The sequence below is a fragment of the Pimephales promelas genome, chromosome 3, assembly GCF_988280905.1.
Source record: "Pimephales promelas chromosome 3, fPimPro1.hap1.1, whole genome shotgun sequence".
NCBI classification, from domain to species: Eukaryota; Metazoa; Chordata; class Actinopteri; order Cypriniformes; family Leuciscidae; genus Pimephales; species Pimephales promelas.
The window spans coordinates 15126191-15144139 of NC_142771.1; the positions used below are offsets into that span (position 1 = coordinate 15126191).

Sequence of the window (17949 nt, forward strand, 5' to 3'; positions counted from 1 at the left end):
GAGACCTGTAGCAGGCATCAAATTTGAAATGAGCTCATTTAGTGGATAACTGTTAAATTTCTCAATTTAAACATTTATGTTATCTATGTTCTATTGTGAATAAAATATTGGCTTGTGTGATTTGAAAGTCTTGTAGTTTTAATTTCATTCAAATCTTAAAAAAATGTCAAAACTTTTCCAGAATTCAGGTTGTACATGAATTAAGAAACCAGCCATTCATCGGTGCTAAACTACAAGAAATCAGACGAACTTTGGACAAATCCAGCAAGGAGAACGTCTACGACACCTCTGACGAGGAGAGTGACCAAACCCCTACCAGCATGGCTGCTGCCTTTAGCCGAAAGAGTTACATGGTATTCATGTTACAGAAGCCAGCTTATTTCATTAATGGAAACAGTCATAGTATTCAAGTGAATCGGATGATGATATTAATGTTGAAACAAAACGTGTAAGAAATCTCAAGAAACATGACATTGATAAGAGGTACGCCTAATTCTTGGGATGAATTATCAAACATACGTGTCAATGGTATTGAGCCGCCGTATGGACTGGTAAAAGATACTCTGGTTATGATGATTGAAGCGGTGAGTTTGCAACCGAGTTTGTATGTTTAGGCTACATATGTGGCCGATGTACGTAAAAGCTAATGATTCCAAAACTATGGCCGGTCAAAAAGTGTGAACTTGTGGTTTGCCCCGGCAACATTGGTAACACATGATGTAACGCTGTGGATAAAAGGACAATGAGCTCCGGCTAAACCACGTTTCTGTAACGCCAGTGGACATCAGCACAGCACGACATGTCACAATGCGACGACACGTCGAAAAACTTACCAGACATACAGGCACATGTCAGCAACCGCCGTAAATCAGAAACACACTGTTTTCTTGATTTTATTTGTTTATTTGAAAAGGGACAATGTACACTGATCAACATTCAAAACAAATGTAAATGCACACAAGTTAGTTTTCATCAGCAGTCCCCTTGCCAGATGTTTTTGGGCATCCTAAAATAACAAATTGTTACAATCCAATACAATTCTTTATAGTACAATAAACACACACACAAAAAATAGACTGTTAAAATCAAATAATCGAATAAACATGATGAGCAGATAAAATAAAAATACATGATACAGTTATTGTTGGTGAATTGGATCAGCATCAATGCTGACAGTGTATAAGCCATTTCTTAACATAAATCTTAAATGAGTAATAGGATGTGGACTCACTAATTAATGGGGGTATTGAGCTCCATTGATGCGATGCCATGAATGAAAAGACAGCCTGACTGAATTTTTTTTTTTTTTTGATACAAGAATGACCGACAGGCACACAGCCCTGTGCCACATAAATCACATCATAAATCATCATAGCACATTGACAAAACGTTATGATAACACTACTAATGAAAAATGATTGCAATCAACATTGCATAATTATATAAATCAAATCAGTTTATTTTAAGAGTTTAAAAGAATACATCTAATTTCTATTTGTGTTCAGCATAGTTATTGGGATTTATTTATCAGGTATGCTTAGGATTTATTTTCATTGCAATTGAATATTTTTTAAAAATGTTTACCCAGTCCCTTTGGAAGTAGCAATAATAATAATAATAATAATAATAATAAGTCTTTAAAATTAGCTCTTTTCATACACATGTATTTTCCGTACTTGAAAATTTTTTTTTTTTTTTTTTTTTTTTTAAAAGAGAGAAAGCTAGAGAAATTGTCATGAGAGAGAAAATTTAATTCAGCTATTAACCAACAACCTCCCACTAAAAATATAATGCGAGGGCTTGGAGCCAGAGGGGCGTAAGTGGCATTTTGGGCGAATATGAGTTCTTTATATCAAAATAAAGGTCTCGATGAGCTCTATCCAATGGTGCCAAAAATACCTATCTGAGATCAAACTGTATCTGATGTATATCTGATGTATTTGACTTTTTGTTTTTTTGAAAATGTTTTAGAACATGTTCATTGTGTTAATATGCCATACATTTTTTACTTAAATACTCATTTCATGTAAGTTGTGGTTGCAATGTCTGTGGTGTAAGGTTAATAATACAGGTGATTGAAGCGTGGTATAAATTTTGTTTTGTTTCTCCTGTAAAGTTTGTTAAAAGCCACTTACGCCCCTCTGGCTCCAAGCCCTCATGACTCAGTCATGACTGTTTGACAAAAATCACAAATCTGCCACTACAAATTTTCCATGATGCTCTGCCTTCGTATCAAGGGTTGTTCTATGGTAGCAGTACATGATTTTCTGCCGTGTTCTTGCCACTGGAGTCCTAACAGACATAAATATGTGTTATTTAATTTATGAGTTATTCAATATTAGTATTTAACATTAGTTAAATAGTACATCTAAAAATTAATTACCAGATTTGGTACACTTTACTCTGAGATAGCTACACAACTTTACAACATCAGATTTGAAATCAAGGCATTCCCAGTGTTCCCCATCTTAGAGTTCACTTCAGCATGTAGGCCCCCTTAGCAAATTAACAACCCACATCCTGGTACTGGCCCTATAGTCTACTTTTGTCTTACTTCAACTCATCCATCTAGGTATTAATATTCTGCTGGACTTCGGCTGATGTTCTCTAATATTCACATGTAACTCATCTTCTCTGCACCTCCACCTGCTTCCCCATCCCTGCTAGGCCCATAACAGGCATATTGCTCTCCTCAATCTCTATGGTGGATGGTGGAATCAGCTTCACCCAAGCAGACAGCAACAGCATAAAGTGTCGTAATCTTCTATTCTTTTGACCACCACAACAGTCCAACACATGAAATGTAAATCCTCTCTTGTCAGTAAATGTAAATGATATATGTCCTGTGCTACCCTCGCCTTTGGGGGAACAGAAAAATGTCAAAATGTTCCCTCGGACAGCATTAAAATTACAACTAAATAGTTACCATCTTGTCCACGTGCTCCTGAGAGTTAGTAGAACTGTCGATACTTGAAGTACTCCCTTTTCCTGTTAAGGAACAGAGAAATGTTGGTGTTTTTCCTCCACTGCTATGCATGAGATGGCATTAAATAGGATGCACGAAAATTTGGGCCACAAAAATAAATACACAGAAAAAGGAGAAAAATAAACATGTGTGCAGGACAGTGAAAAGTGCATATAGACCTCATGAAGCTTTGCACACACTTCCTATGCGAGGATGAGATTTTTGGATTTCAGGACAAAAAAGCATGAGATATACTTGAATAAGGGGAATATTTACCAGAGTCAGTTGAGCTTCTCTCACTTCCAGCTTTGTCTCCCACAACTATGTAACAAACACAAATGCAAGGTAAGCAGCAATACAAGTCACATCTGAGATTTTAAACTGCATAGTGAAATGTACACTTTGATTCCAATTTTTTTGCAATTGCAGACATTTAATGAACAAGTTGTAAGTACATACAATTAACATCCTGGTAAATGGAATATATAAAACATAATAATTAGCTAAATTATTACCTTCCTCCTGAGTGTGTTTCAACATCCCCTGATACAAAAGACTGATTACATATTAAGAAAGGGACAACTGGTACCTGACAGTAAAACAACAGTCTTTTCATCTCTGGGATGATCGTTCTTGCTTTTAGATTCTTGCCTTGCATTCCTGAAACCTAAAGGACAAGACAGATGAAATCATTTCTGAATATTTTTTGCATTGTATTCCTAAAAAAAAAAAAAAAAAAAAAAAAAGGTACAAAAGCACTAATCCATTGTAGTACTCTGTATCATCTTTATTTGTAATCCAGTTACAATCTACATGCATTGCTGTCAGAGACAAAGAAACAAGTGAAATCTGTTCAGCACAAAAAATAGTTAATAGCAACTTAATAGATTTCAATTGACTATTTCAAGATTTTGGGATAACTTCTGAACCCAAAGTTAAACAATAGATTTTTTATTTAATTTTTTTTTTGGAAAATATTAAAAAGATTGTGCCTAGAATCTGTATTTATGTTGTAATACTCACAAAATCTTTTAGTCTTATGAAGGTAAAAGCAGAGCGCTGAAATCAAAGCTACAACTGCAGCTCCAATCCCAGCTCCAATCCCAATTCCAATACCCAGGAAAGAGCCTTCATTGCAGTTTGGACAGTCTCCATCTGCAATAAAAAATTAATAAATGGACAAAGTTACTGTATGTAAAGTATAAATGTCTACTAAATTTAGAAAATTCAATTCCATTGTTAAGCCTTTAATAAAGAATAATTTTAAGGGGTCATAAAACACTCAACTACATTTTCAGAGATTTTAACAGGTGTTTATGTTGCACATTACAGAAGAAAATGTTAGCATCCGTTCATTTTGACTTTAATAGAAAACTTATCTTGGCACTATTTTCTGACTTTTAGGTTTAGAATTTTCATAGTATTAATGTCATAGCCAGGTTGTGATATTTTTCTCTCATTATGGTGTACTGATAATTATTCATGAAACTGTGTGCACTTATCCAATAAAATACAGTTTAAGTTTATCAATCACAAGTGTTTGTTTTCACTCTGTCAGAGTTTTTACGTGGCATAATTTCTCTTTTATAGACCCTGAGTCTCCGACACAAATGTGCTCCATGCTTTCCGTGAGTGTAACCCTCAGTAAACAATGCAGGTGTCATGATGGTCACAAACATGAAGCTGTAACTCTAATTTCACTAAGCTAATTTGTAACTAAAAACTTACAGATCATGCTTTCAAGTTCACTCAAGTAGGCACTTCCATCATTGTTTCCTCAGAGGAAAGACCCCTGCTTAAATGATTAAATACTTTCACTTTACCTACCCCATCTGACAATGATTGGTTCTTTGAGAGTTCTGTGGGACACATGACACTCATATTCTGCTTGGTCATCCTCCTTGATCTCCATACTCTTCCTCAACTGAAAGGTTCCATCATGGTTTGGTCTGATTCCTGTGGATTCAACCTCATCGTCACGCAGGAGTGTGCGATATCTCCTCATGGTCAATTTCACATCTTTGGGGTAGAAACCAGTGGCCAGACAGGTGAGTTTCAGCTTATGTTTGTCTCTGGTAGACCTTCTCGCAAAGACACGAACATCTGGAGGAGCTGCGGACACAGGTTACGAATCAGTTCTTTCTCTATGACAGCTGAAGATAATCAACAAATACAAATACTTTGCATTTACTAACAGCCTTTTTTAACCGCCTCATCTCCATATTCTCTGAATTTGTTGAGCCAGTCCACACACTCTTTCTCCAGGTAGCCCTTGGTGTACTGGTTTAGGATGGGCACATCATCCCATTTCCTCTTGGTTGGAAGAGCTGCATCAACTGGGGCAACCCACCGAGACTCTTTATCATCAAAAGACAGGAAGTTGTCGCCATCATAACTGTACTCATCAATGCCTTTGGCAAACGTCACATTATTTCCTTCTTGATCAATTTCACACCCATGTCTCCACTGAAGAACATGAACATCTGAAATAGCACAGAAAACAAAATATTTTTCAGATGATAAAAACAATAAAAAAATATCATAATATATAATATTGTACACATATTATATTATAAATACATGCAGGTTAATATTATATTATACATATGTGCATCAATAATCCTCACCTGAATCATTATTGTGTCCCATACGCTCCATCAGAATTTTGACATTCACATTAAACCACTGTTCCTTGCTCCTTCTTGACTGGGTGCCTTTATCCCAGTAATCCGCCTGCATTTTCTCTTCCATCCAGTGTTGTTTGGGAATCTTTTTCTTTACATCGCTATTGTAATAGTCAATCTGTCTGTCATCTAACAGACCCATAGCTGTGAAGTCATAGATGCCTGGCAGTTCGACAGGTTTGGACAAAGCTGTGTAAATGTAGTACAGGGAGTGTGTGTCTGCAATGCAAAGGAATAAAAAAAAAAAAAATAGAAATTATAAATCAAATCAGCCATGGACGTTAGTGATCATACAAATTTTTATAAATATACATCATGAAATCATTATGCCAGCAGGAGGCGACAACTGACAATCGAGAAGGTTCAGCGAAAAATCCAGTAGCACCTCATTGCAGTACACGAGATCCAGGGGGCAGAGTGCGATCCAGATCTGAGGGGTGGAGTTGGGTAGGTTAAGGTCTATGTAAGGTGGAAAGAGTTGGATCTGGATCCGACTCCTCCCCGTGAATTTCATGTTCTGCAGTGAAGACCATCTTGAAAAATTGGCAGCTAGGCAGCAGGGAAGTTGCTGCCATGGACAGCTGACCGTACCAGCCAATAAAACAGGATGTCAGCTGCCCCTAATAACTGTAAATCGGAGGTGTATCCCGCTTTTAGCCAGGCAAGTAAATTATATTTATTTATGTATAATTTTAGTACTTATTTACATGAAATGCTTAAAAGTACTAATTATTTTACATTATTTGATTAAAATCAAGTTACAAAGATCATAGACATAAGAAATAAAAAAGCTACACTTGAAAGTATGCATTTGTACGTGTATAAATATAATTTATGAGTATACATGTTTGTTAAAAAATAAAAAATACATATGCATAAAAAAATTCCTATGTACATAAACATTCATTAAACTCAATGAAAGTCCTGTCTAAACAGAAAAAAAGAACAGTCTCAATGACCTTTATTTAAGATCATATTTTGCCATCATTAATTTCAGTTTTACATTTGCAGTACTTAAATACATTCTTGTATTTGTTTAATAAAGCAGCTGTAGGCAAACTTTTGAAACAGGCCTGATATTTGTTCTAAAATCAGAATGATCAAAAATCATGAACAAGATGGTTAAGTTCGCATAAAACTGGCTTGAACGTGTTTATTATTTTAGGTAGTTATTATCGCGATAATCCATGTCCAAGAGTGCATTTCCCCGGATGAGATGGTTTTTATTTGTTATTTGACACTATAAACACATACTGACCTCCTTGAGCTTTTATTTTGGTTCTTCCGGTTGCCAGCATTTTTAATTTGCATATTTGCTAAATATTTAGTTTCACCCGAAACATTTAGATTTATCATTTATATTTAACCATTTAAAATATCTCTTAAGTTGACAAATACAGATGTAAATGTGCTAAAAAGTGACCATCATAAAGTTTTTTAAACATAGTTTGAAGATAATGTGACAAAATGTTGCTGTTATTTTCAGCGTGAGCTGCTTTACAAACGGCGGCCCATAAATGTTTCCTTAACTTTTTTTTTTTTTTTTTTGAGATAAAAAAAATAAATAAACACCACCGGATGCTTTAAGTATTCAATGAACATTCAGAAATAACATTTTCATAACTTAATGGGGAACAATTCGTCAACACTATATGGTTTGTTTTAATTAGTGAAACGTCATTCTACTAGCCTATAAAATAAATTACGAAATTTATTTTAAAATTTGAAAATACAAGTCGCAGGTAAAAAAAAAAAACATTTCACCCTTATTATAGTAGGGCTAGTTTAGAAGATCAGTCGAGATGATTTAACTCGTAAACTTTTATGAAGTGTACAAAGTACAAACTGATGTCAAAGAAGCTCAACAGGTTCCTGAACCGAAAGTATTTCAATAGACTTGTTTACCTGCACCATTTTAACTGTCACACCTAGACACCTAAACAGACTTAAACATATGGGCATATTAAAGTTTTGCGCATTTTAGTAGTCTGATAATATATATTAAATAATTTGTTGAGAAACCGTAATAAAATTTTAAAAATTTTACTTTCATTTTAAGAACAAAGTATTATCCTAATCGAAATAACAGCAGACTCACCGCCCCAGGCAGGTACAACAACAGCACAGAGGAGAACTGCCGAACACAAAACAGTGAGAAGAGCCATTTTTAAGCCTGTTAAAGCTCCGCTGCCTTTCTGTGTCTTCCTCAGCTGACAGGTGCAGTTTAACTGATACCAGTTGGACTGGTTAATATGTATTTCCACACCCTTTAGAGATCTTAACCAATAGTAAAACAGACAGCGCAGCGTCACTTAAAGGGACAGTTCACTTTGAAATTACTTTTTGATATGTTTTATCTTACCTCAAGGGCATCCAAGATGTAGGTGTCTTTGTTTCCACAGTATTTTCAATTTTGATATTTTTCAGTCAAACCGTTTTTGTCTATCAGTCATACACTGGAGGCTAAGGGGGTCCACCAAAAAGCATGAACAGAGAAGTCAAAATTAAACATGATTTAATAACTCGTAAATGTAAGTACACATTGATGGCCTAAGACACGAAACGAGCGGTTTTTGTGAGAAAACGAACAGTATTTATATAGTTTTTACCTCGTGTAATCCAAGTGATCTGAATCAGTTTTGCAATGTCCAACTGAACCGAACTGAATCAGTTCAATGTTACGCCGGAAGTGATCGCTTGCGTGTGACGTCACTCAATATTTACACTGAGATTTCGGAAGTTTTACCTTTTACTAAACATATTTAGATATACCGAAATCGTCTTCCATTGTGGTTTCCCGTATATCTAAATATGTTTAGTGAAAGGTAAAACTTCCGAAATCTCTGTATAAACAAAGAGTGATGTAGCTTCCAGTGCATGCGCAGACCCGAAGCGCCTGTGCCGTCAGGTCATTTTGTCATGGCTATGATTACAAGAGGTAAAAACGATATAAATACTGTTCGTTTTCTCACAAAAAACGCTCGGTTCGTGTCTTAGGCCATCAATGTGTCCTTACATGTACGAGTCATTAAATCATGTTTAATTTTGACTTCTCTGTTCATGCTTTTTGGTAGACCCCCTTAGCCTCCAGTGTATGATTAATAGACAACAACGGGAAAAAAATTGAAAATACTGTGGAAGCAAAGACACCTACATCTTGGATGCCCTTGAGGTAAGCTAAAACATATCAAAAATTAATTTCAAAGTGAACTGTCCCTTTAAAGGAACATTCCACCGTTTTTAGTTTTTTTTTAATTGGGGTTATCCACTCTCTCCCCTACATTTAGGTAGGTATGTATGCATTGTCTTAAGGGGGTCGCACACCAGAAGCCCGCAAGGGCGCATATTGAGAGGTATTTTTGGGACAGACTCGATCGTCACGCCGGAAACAGAAAAAATGTCTGGTTGTTGTTGTTGGACATGAGCTGCGGGTCGATATGCTGCAGATTGTTGTTGTTGTTTTTACTTTCATTTTAGCAAGATGTCTTTTCATGAGGAAAAATCCTTGTCCTCTCCATACGGAGCTGAATAAACAGGTCATCTCATCAGTCTCTTTATTAGAAAAATTATCACAAATATCATTAATTATAGTTATAGTTATTAAATTATAGTCTTTAGTGTCGAAAACAGGATTTATTTTTATTTTCACAAATCTTATGTCCAGGTCAACTACACAGCCTGCTTTTACAGTTCTATAATTGTATATGCCACCTGGGCATTAGAATAGATGTCATGGTTATGTACAGTAAATGATAATGCAGTTGTACTTAATAATACATTATGTTCAATTTTAACACAAAATAAAAATGAGTTTAAGAAAAATGCATAGGTTTCAATATTCATACTATGTTTATGACTCAGTAAAGCCATGACATTTGGTTCTATTTGCAAATGAATCTAAATACGATCGTATTATTTAACGTGCTATTATTATGTTTGAGATATCAACCACTGGTCGATAATATTTGTATAAACTGCAAGTAACAACTGGTAAAATGTACGCCCATGTCATAAAAACCATAATGATACTTAAATATTCTCTTCTCAGCCTTGTTTACAGTTACAGCCGTGACCGAAATCCCATCCGTTTTCTGATTGGCATTTCACAAGGATTCCTGGGTAGTTAAAGTGCGTGGAGCCAGGAAGACCGCTTTAAGGGTACAAAGGGGGCGCTGCTGAGCACACTTCAGAGCGTTAAAATGCTAAATGGGACGGCCTACACTCGGCGAGCACACGCAATCTAAGTCCACGAGACCGAAATGAAGTTTTGAAATGTTTCTTTCAACCCATAAAGATCCCGGAAAGACACGACGTCCGGATGAGATGTGTAACGTACACGTCGAAAACATGTACATGCGCATACCGTTCCACAAGCTGGTGAACGATCTCAGCATTAGCACGGATAGTGAGGAGCTCCTGGTCTCTGCTTTGTTCCAGTTTGCAGACATTTGTGCGTCCTTGCTTTGTTGATGACGAACACAAACTTTCTTCTAAGAGTAACAGAGTCACGCGATAGCACGAGCGTCATCACTATGACACACCCCTTACGGCATTGGTCCTGGCTTTTGTTCACACAGTGCGTGTTCCAGGACTGATTCCGGCAATGTTACTAGGTCCCCAACCTGGCATCGATGCCGGTATCAATCCTGGGTCGTGTTTGCGTTCACACAGGAGGCGTTCTGGCAATTTCATCAACGCATTGTGTGAAAGGGGCTTAGTTTACACATGCAGTGAATGTAGGCTAAAATAAACCTACTGCATTTGCAAAGCACCGCTACTTGGGTGCAGAGATATCACACAACACCTGAAATAAAGCTTGCCAAAAAGAACCGGTGAAAGTAATGATTATGCATGAAACATTTGAACGTCATTGACGTCAACTTTATCAACAAATGTTTCATGCATAATCATTACTTTGGCCGGTTCTTTGTGGCAAGCTTTATTTCAAGTGTACTATTTCAAGGGTTTTGGAAAAATATTATAAAGGTTGAAAAAGCTGCAAACGTGCTGCTTTAAGTTCAAAGTGAAATTATACTGAAGTTGTTCTACATTTTTACAAAATACCACCTGGTATTGATAGACCACACTTGTGAGTGACTGACCAGCGCAAAAAATATATCCGTCTAAACCATCATCTTTTAAAATTATATTTTTCTGAAATATGGTACTTTCTCCCCTACATATTGATAATACACTGACCTGGAAGGTAGGCTATGTGGAGCCGTTTGTAAAGCGACTCACGCTGAAAATATCAGCAACATTTTGTCACATTAGCTTCAAACTATGTTTAAAAAACTGGTATGAATCTGGCAAGACTTCGGAGCAATGAAAATATCCTGAGACAATGTATGATTTGCCTGTGGCTATATTGGAACTATTTTGTGGAGTAAAAATAGACACAGTAACTGCCAATATTGTGTCTAAAACACCCAGTTGACCAACAAATTCGCATTATGATTCAAACCAGATTATAGGCTATAAAGGAAGTTTTATCTGAAACATTTTAGTTCCACGTTCATCTAATGTTATTAAATGTTAGCCTATAGTTTCAAAATATCCATAGACAATTAAAAAAGTAACGTTCCCATAATGTTTGCAAAATTATAAAATGGAATATTTCCTTAACTTTTTGTTTGTGAGATAAAATGAACACCACCGGTCCGGACGCTTAAAGTATTCAATGAACATTCAGAAATAACAGTTTCATATGGGGAACAATTCGGTAACAGTATGCTGGTTTGTTTTGTTTGTTGAAAAACGTCATTCTTGCCTATACGTTGATTTCACGCACCTGCCATTTTGAAATCGAAAGCGAGGCTCCGGTGGGAAGAACCCCGGAAGTACAGACAGACAACAATGCCTAGGACTACCAACCTGAAGCAACGCGATTTAAACTATTAGATGTTAATATCCAATGTAGGATATGTACAAATAGTTCATTCCTGCTTCCTTTTTATGCTCTTAATTAGGGCTGGGCGATATGGCCAAAAAATCATATCTCGATATTTTTTGGTCAAATGGCGATATACGATATATATCTCGGTACTTTCTAAGTTTTCTATTTAGATAAAGAAAATCTTTATACTTAAAAAAAAAATAAAAAAAATATATATATATATATATGTATATATATATATATATATTCACATTCGGCCCAATGATATCCTACAAACAATGTTGATATTGAAGGATATGGAAACAAATATAATATAGGCTATGCAATATATTATGTGCAAAAAGCTTTTGTTTTTATATTGACTAGAAGCTAAACTAAAAATGAAAATAAAAACAAACAAAAGCACAAACTAATTATATTAGCCTGCATTTGATAACCCCATTATAATCACTTTCACTTTCATTAAAAATATAGGTTTAAAATTCCACATATGGCACATTTATTTTCTCCAACAACAAATATTTTAGCAATATGTTTATTTTAGTCAGAATTATTGCGTACTACGTAGTACTATTCACGCGCATGCGCGCGCCGGCGCTCGTTCAAGGAAGCATGAATTTTAGCGGAGATTCACTTGCAGAAGCTCGTCCTCTTCTGACATGGACATATTTGTTGTGAAATGGACATATTTGCTTTACTTTCTAACATTTACAGATGGAGAATATGTGAAATGTAAGTTGAGCACTGAGGAAAGCACCACTCAAACGAATTAAACAGCGCAAGTATATCTGTCAGTCAGCAACAGTGTCTGTCAGAGCATTTGACAGGGCGGCAAGCTGCCTTAAACTTGTTAACTATATCAAAGTGATTTTGACGCAATTAATATAAGCTTGTGTCATGTTTAGGACAAATTGTACTACGTAGCCTAGCTACTTTCACTGCAGCAGCTCACACTGCAACCTTCGCTATTTTTCAGATGTGCTCATATCAAAATATCGATATAAACGGTATTGCCTCATTCCATATCGTTTCAAAAAATATAACGATACATCGTACATATTCGATATATCGCCCAGCCCTACTCTTAATATATATATAAATTTATAATAAATTCACTGTATATAGTCTAAACTATGAAAGATATGTATGTACATTTTTAGAATAACAAATTTCTACATTAAACACAACAATACGCCATTGGATTCGCGACTCTCCTATGATTAAAGGCACTTCTGGTTTTCTCCCAACCGGTGCCATTTTAAAATGACGACTGCGTGAAATCAGTCGGTAACATATGGCATAAAAACTAACTCAGGGGTTCTTGTTGCTGTTGTTAGAACAGTCGTGTATTACACAACACCATCACGCTGTTTAAAAAAAAAAAAAAAAAAAACAGTGATAATACCATGGATAATACCGACGCAAAGACGCAACAGACCGACAGTTTCCGTGGTTTCTCTTTCAACAATGTGGCCGCCGCAAGCATTCATGACGCAGATCGAATAACTCTTAAATCTATAATAAATTACGAAATTGATTTTAAAATTTGAAAAGACAAGTCGCTGGTAAAAAGAAATTTCACCCTTATTAGGCCTAACACTAGTTCAGAAGATCAGTCTCTGATTTAACTCTTAAACTTTTTCTAAACTGTTTTGTCAAGGAAGTAAGGTTCCTGAACCGAAAGTATAGACTTGTTTACCTGCGCCATTTTACTGACACACGCAGACACCAAACAGACTTAATCATATGGGCATGTTAAAGTTTTGCGCATGTTAGTAACGTTAGTCTGATAATATATTTGAAATAATGTGTTGAGAAACTGCAATCAATTACAACGCTTGTTTTACTTTCGTTTTTAAAGAACGAAACAATCTTATCCTAATCGAAATAACAGCAGACTCACCGCCCCAGGCAGGTACAACAACACAGAGGAGAACTGCTGAACACAAAACAGTGAGAAGAGCCATTTTGCTCTTAACAGCCTGTTAAAGCTCCGCTGCCTTTCTGTGTCTTCCTCAGTTGACGGGTACAGTGTAACTGATAACAGTTGTTGGACTGCTTATGTATTTGCATATCCCCAACCACACCCTTTAGAGATCTTTAACCAATAGTAAAATAGACAGCGCAGCGTCACGTCGTCAGGAACACCGTTTTGTGAAATTGGGGTTATCCACTCTCTCCCCTACATTTATTAGATAGGTGGGCAAATTCATTTTTGTCTCAGTGCATGCATCTTTTTATGCATCTTTTGATTATTATTATTTCACTTTTTTTCTTACATTTAACATTGAACATTTAAGTTTGTGTTAATATAGTTTTGTTTCATATATTTTATTTTGGTGCATATGCACAAAGATTTTTTTTTAGATTTTAGAAGGGTTTTTTTTTTACTTTTGATTTCTTTTTGTTTAAAGATTTTTTTTGTCAGATTTAAAAGGACAAATGTATAGCTTATGATTTTCAGAAAGTCTGCTGAAACATTTCTTTTTATTCCCACTTTCCCACTCTTCTTTTTGTATGTTTACTTGTTTTTCAGTGATCACCTTTCTTTAAATTCAGCAGTCCAGATGCTGACAAAATGACTTTTATACTCAATGGAAGTGGTCTAGAAAAGGTGGCAAAACTACATGATGAACATATGCATTCATTTATTTATTTATTCACTTTATTAAATGCCAACACTATAAAAATGGTGATCAACTTTTGGTGACAATTCCACGTGAGCTGTATCGTTCAGTTTTGTTCCACCAAACGGGGCACTACATTTTCTTTTGCTTAATTATGTTCAACATTAATAAAAGGTATCCAAGCAAAATGTTCTCCACGCATTATCCTGCAGTTAATGAGAAAAGTGTAATTTATTGGCGCACTATATTGACTGCGTATTGAGACATAAAACTGTTGAGCTAGATTTAACCAATCAGCGTCGAAAATGTAAGTAGGTCGCAGCCAAAATCAAGCTAATATCTCTACGCACATGTAAACATGGAGGAGGACGTAAGCTGCGCATCTTCATCTGGGGGATCAAGCTCGATTAACACCCGTAAAGTGTATTTTTCATGTCGGAAAAGATGGTGGGAAAGGTCCGTAGCCCTTTACTGAAGTGCGAGGGAAACAAATCAAGCAATGTGCAAAGGAATGGCTCAAAATGTTGGACACTATGGAGCTAGCTACGTTATTGATCCCATGCTGCAGGTAAGTTACTTTCAAACATCCTGATCAGAATCCCGATAAAAACATCGACACGGTGAGAAACGTTGTCCTCCGTTGCTTGATCTGTTCTCTGGGTGAAAAAGAGGATGACCTCATCCAACAGTACAATGTAAGTGACTAGAATTAATCTATATACAGTATTTATGGTGTTTTGAGAAATATGTACATTGTTTTTATTTATAAAAATAGAAATGCAACTTAAACAATAAGCTTTTTTCTGCCCAAATTAAATTATATAAAGCTAATGTGAATTGTCATTGGTGAAACTGTACTTATGTTATTGTGACAGTCTTTGTGGTCCACTGAAACATAATATTTTTTTATGTTTCAGTGATTACAAAGAAAATAAACTATAATGGTTTACTTGTAGTTGTCTTAGCATTTTAAGCTGTTAGAAATGTTTACAACTGTACACAAATTAAGTTTATAATTATGGACAGACTTATGAGACACGACAAGATAAAAATGTTTGTTTTACAGTGTGACAATGGAGATAACCTGCAGCACATAATGAAAATTGCCATCTGCAAGAGGGATTCTCAGGAGTATTTCAGCATCATCTTGGAGGGGATGCAAGTCATGACTGGCTTGGAAAATCTGACAAGAGCCTGTGCTGTTCTTCTTGAACTCACATATGCACTAAACAACATATTCTCATCCCAAGACGTCATCTAACTGACGCTTTGTCAACATCCAACGTTTTAGGGTACCCTTTAACGACAGTTAGATGACGATCCTAGGAGGTCATCCAACTGACACTTTACCTTTAGTGTCAGTTAGATGACGACGCAGGTAGGTTTAGGTCTGGGGTAGGGTCAGGATTAGATAGCGTCATCTAACCGACGTTAAAGGGTACCCTAAAACGTCGGATGTTGATGTGTGGACAAAAGCGTCAGTTATATGACGTCTTTGGATGAGAGCGGGCTGCACTAAAGCACACCTACCCGAAAGAACTGAGGCACACTTTTGAGGCCTTTCAGAAGCTCTTCTTGGAACTTGATGTTGGCAAGTTTTCCCTGAAATTACTAACACTTAAAAACAAACTCATGACTTGGATTGAGACAATGCATTATGACCAAGTTCTGGTAAAAAAAAAAATGGCATTGATTGATGAACATTTAATATTGTTTTACATACAAGCTTTCACCAAGTACAAATTATTTTACGTTATGTTATTAACATAAACGAGTAAATTCTGCTTGATTTATATGTGAGACAACTTAAATTAAAAAAAAGCACATTCCACTAATAATATTAAATTCATCATGTGCCACAGACTAAATAATTTAGGACATTTTACTTAATTAATTTGGGTTGTTTTCATACACAAAAAAAAAACACCTTAAAATCTACTCAAATATAAGACGTGTTATATTATTACCATGATTTAAGTAGATACCATGTAATATTTTTTTACAGTGTACATGCAGTGCAGTAGTTACTGCTCGTGTATGCTAATTGACAATTCACCATTAAATATGTTGAAAAGTGTTTTTTTATATATTATATTTTGTCTGAATTCTATTTGTTATTAGGATTTTACCTCAAATATTACCCATGAATTGGAACAACATAATGAAAAGTAACTGGGATGTTAATGCTACATTTTCTTGATAATCTTAATGTGCATAGATAGCAACTTCAGGTATCAAACGGGTTTATGTTGTACCTCAAGTGGTAATGTCATTTTTGGGTTTATATGATAAACAGGTTCGAAAGTCCAAAATTCCCTTTTTTCCAAAATGGACACCTTTAGCATCATTTTTCACAAAACTGCAAGGTTTTGTGTGGAAAACTTTTTCCTAAGGAATCTCTATAGACCATTTTACTAGATGTAAACAACACTGGTCCAGAAACACTTCCTGTTTCAGTTTGTAACTGTTTTCTTTATTTCACATGTAAAGAAAACATCTTACCTTTTTGATTCAGTTTTACATGTTCTGTTGGTTGTATTTTATCCCAGCTTTTGTGTAGTGTTAAAAAAACTGAAACAGGAAGTGCTTCTGGACCAGTGTTGTTTACATCTTGCAAAATGGTCTATATATTTCTGATGTTAAATATAAAAAAGTGTGTAGTGTCCCACTTGGTGGAACGAAACTACTTTCTAGGCCTCTTTTAGTCTACCGACAGCGGCCTAATCTGGTCAGTAAACAATGTTACTAAACATCTAAGACCCCAAAACCTGCACATATTTTATTTGTTGGTTTTAGTTCAGCTTTTAACACTATACAGCCTCATATGCTTATTCAGAAACGGAAACACATGAATGTTGTATTCATTTTAAACAAACTCGCTCTTACGGAGCTAGCAGGCCAATCAGCACTGGTGTCCCGCAGGGCTGTCAGTTCACCAGCCCTTTTTACATTAAATAGGCAACTAACGATTGACTCAGACACCATATTGATAAAAATTATATTATTAAATTATCCGACGATACAGCAATCCTTGGTCTCAAAGGTAAAAGTCCAGCCGCGCATTATACAGAAATTGTGGAATTTGTTCGGTGGTGCGATGATGGGTTCCTAAACCGAAAGTATTTCAATAGACTTGTTTACCTGCGCCATTTTACTGTCACACGCTGACACCTAAACAGACTTAAAAATATGGGCATATTAAAGTTTTGCGCATTTTAGTAGTCTGATAATATATATTAAATAATGTGTTGAGAAACTGCAATCAATTACAACCCTTGTTTTACTTTCTTTTTTTTACGAACGAAACCATCTCAATCGAAATAACAGCAGACTCACCGCCCAAGGCAGGTACAACAACAGCCCAGAGGAGAACTGCCGAACACAAAACAGTGAGAAGAGCCATTTTCAAGCCTATTAATGCTCCGCTGCCTTTCTGTCTTCCTCAGCTTAACCGATGCCAGTTGGATTGGTTCATGTATTTCAGATCTCCATCCACACCATTTAGTCAGAGATATTTAACCAATAGTAAAACAGACAGCTCTCAGCGTCACTTAAAGGCAGGCTAGTCGGAAGATCTAGTGTTTGTAGTCCTCTCAGTGCTGCAATAAACACAGCTCATTATTTCCAAACGGGGCGAAAAAGTGATTTGCTTAGCGACTGTCACTCTCCCTCGCTACCATGGCTACAAGCACTGCTGTGTAAGAGCAGCCCACAGACCAGTATAGTACCATGGTGATGTACCACCATGATATATTTATAGTAGCCTACCATGGTACA

At 35.9% G+C, this 17949-nt stretch overlaps 1 protein-coding gene across 3 annotated transcripts; it reads right to left on the bottom strand.

The window, feature by feature from the left end:
- Positions 1 to 1144: 1144 nt before the first annotated feature.
- LOC120489754 (zinc-alpha-2-glycoprotein) lies at positions 1145 to 17671 on the bottom strand. 3 transcript variants are annotated; one of them, XM_039686831.2, is made up of 11 exons: positions 13449 to 13554; positions 8012 to 8112; positions 7748 to 7926; positions 5593 to 5868; positions 5161 to 5448; positions 4793 to 5077; positions 3989 to 4120; positions 3555 to 3632; positions 3242 to 3286; positions 2927 to 2988; positions 1145 to 2292 (listed from the first exon to the last, which is right to left on the bottom strand). In XM_039686831.2, exons 2-11 carry the CDS (start codon positions 8020 to 8022, stop codon positions 2245 to 2247), a joined length of 1404 nt encoding a protein of 467 aa, XP_039542765.2. In that variant the 5' UTR covers positions 8023 to 8112; positions 13449 to 13554; the 3' UTR covers positions 1145 to 2244. The 3 variants fall into 3 exon arrangements, with proteins under 3 accessions (XP_039542765.2, XP_039542769.2, XP_039542770.2); XM_039686835.2 differs by lacking the exons at positions 7748 to 7926; positions 8012 to 8112; positions 13449 to 13554 and adding an exon at positions 17509 to 17671; XM_039686836.2 differs by lacking the exons at positions 7748 to 7926; positions 8012 to 8112 and having other exon boundaries at positions 13449 to 13602.
- Between the last annotated feature and the right edge of the window lie 278 nt (positions 17672 to 17949).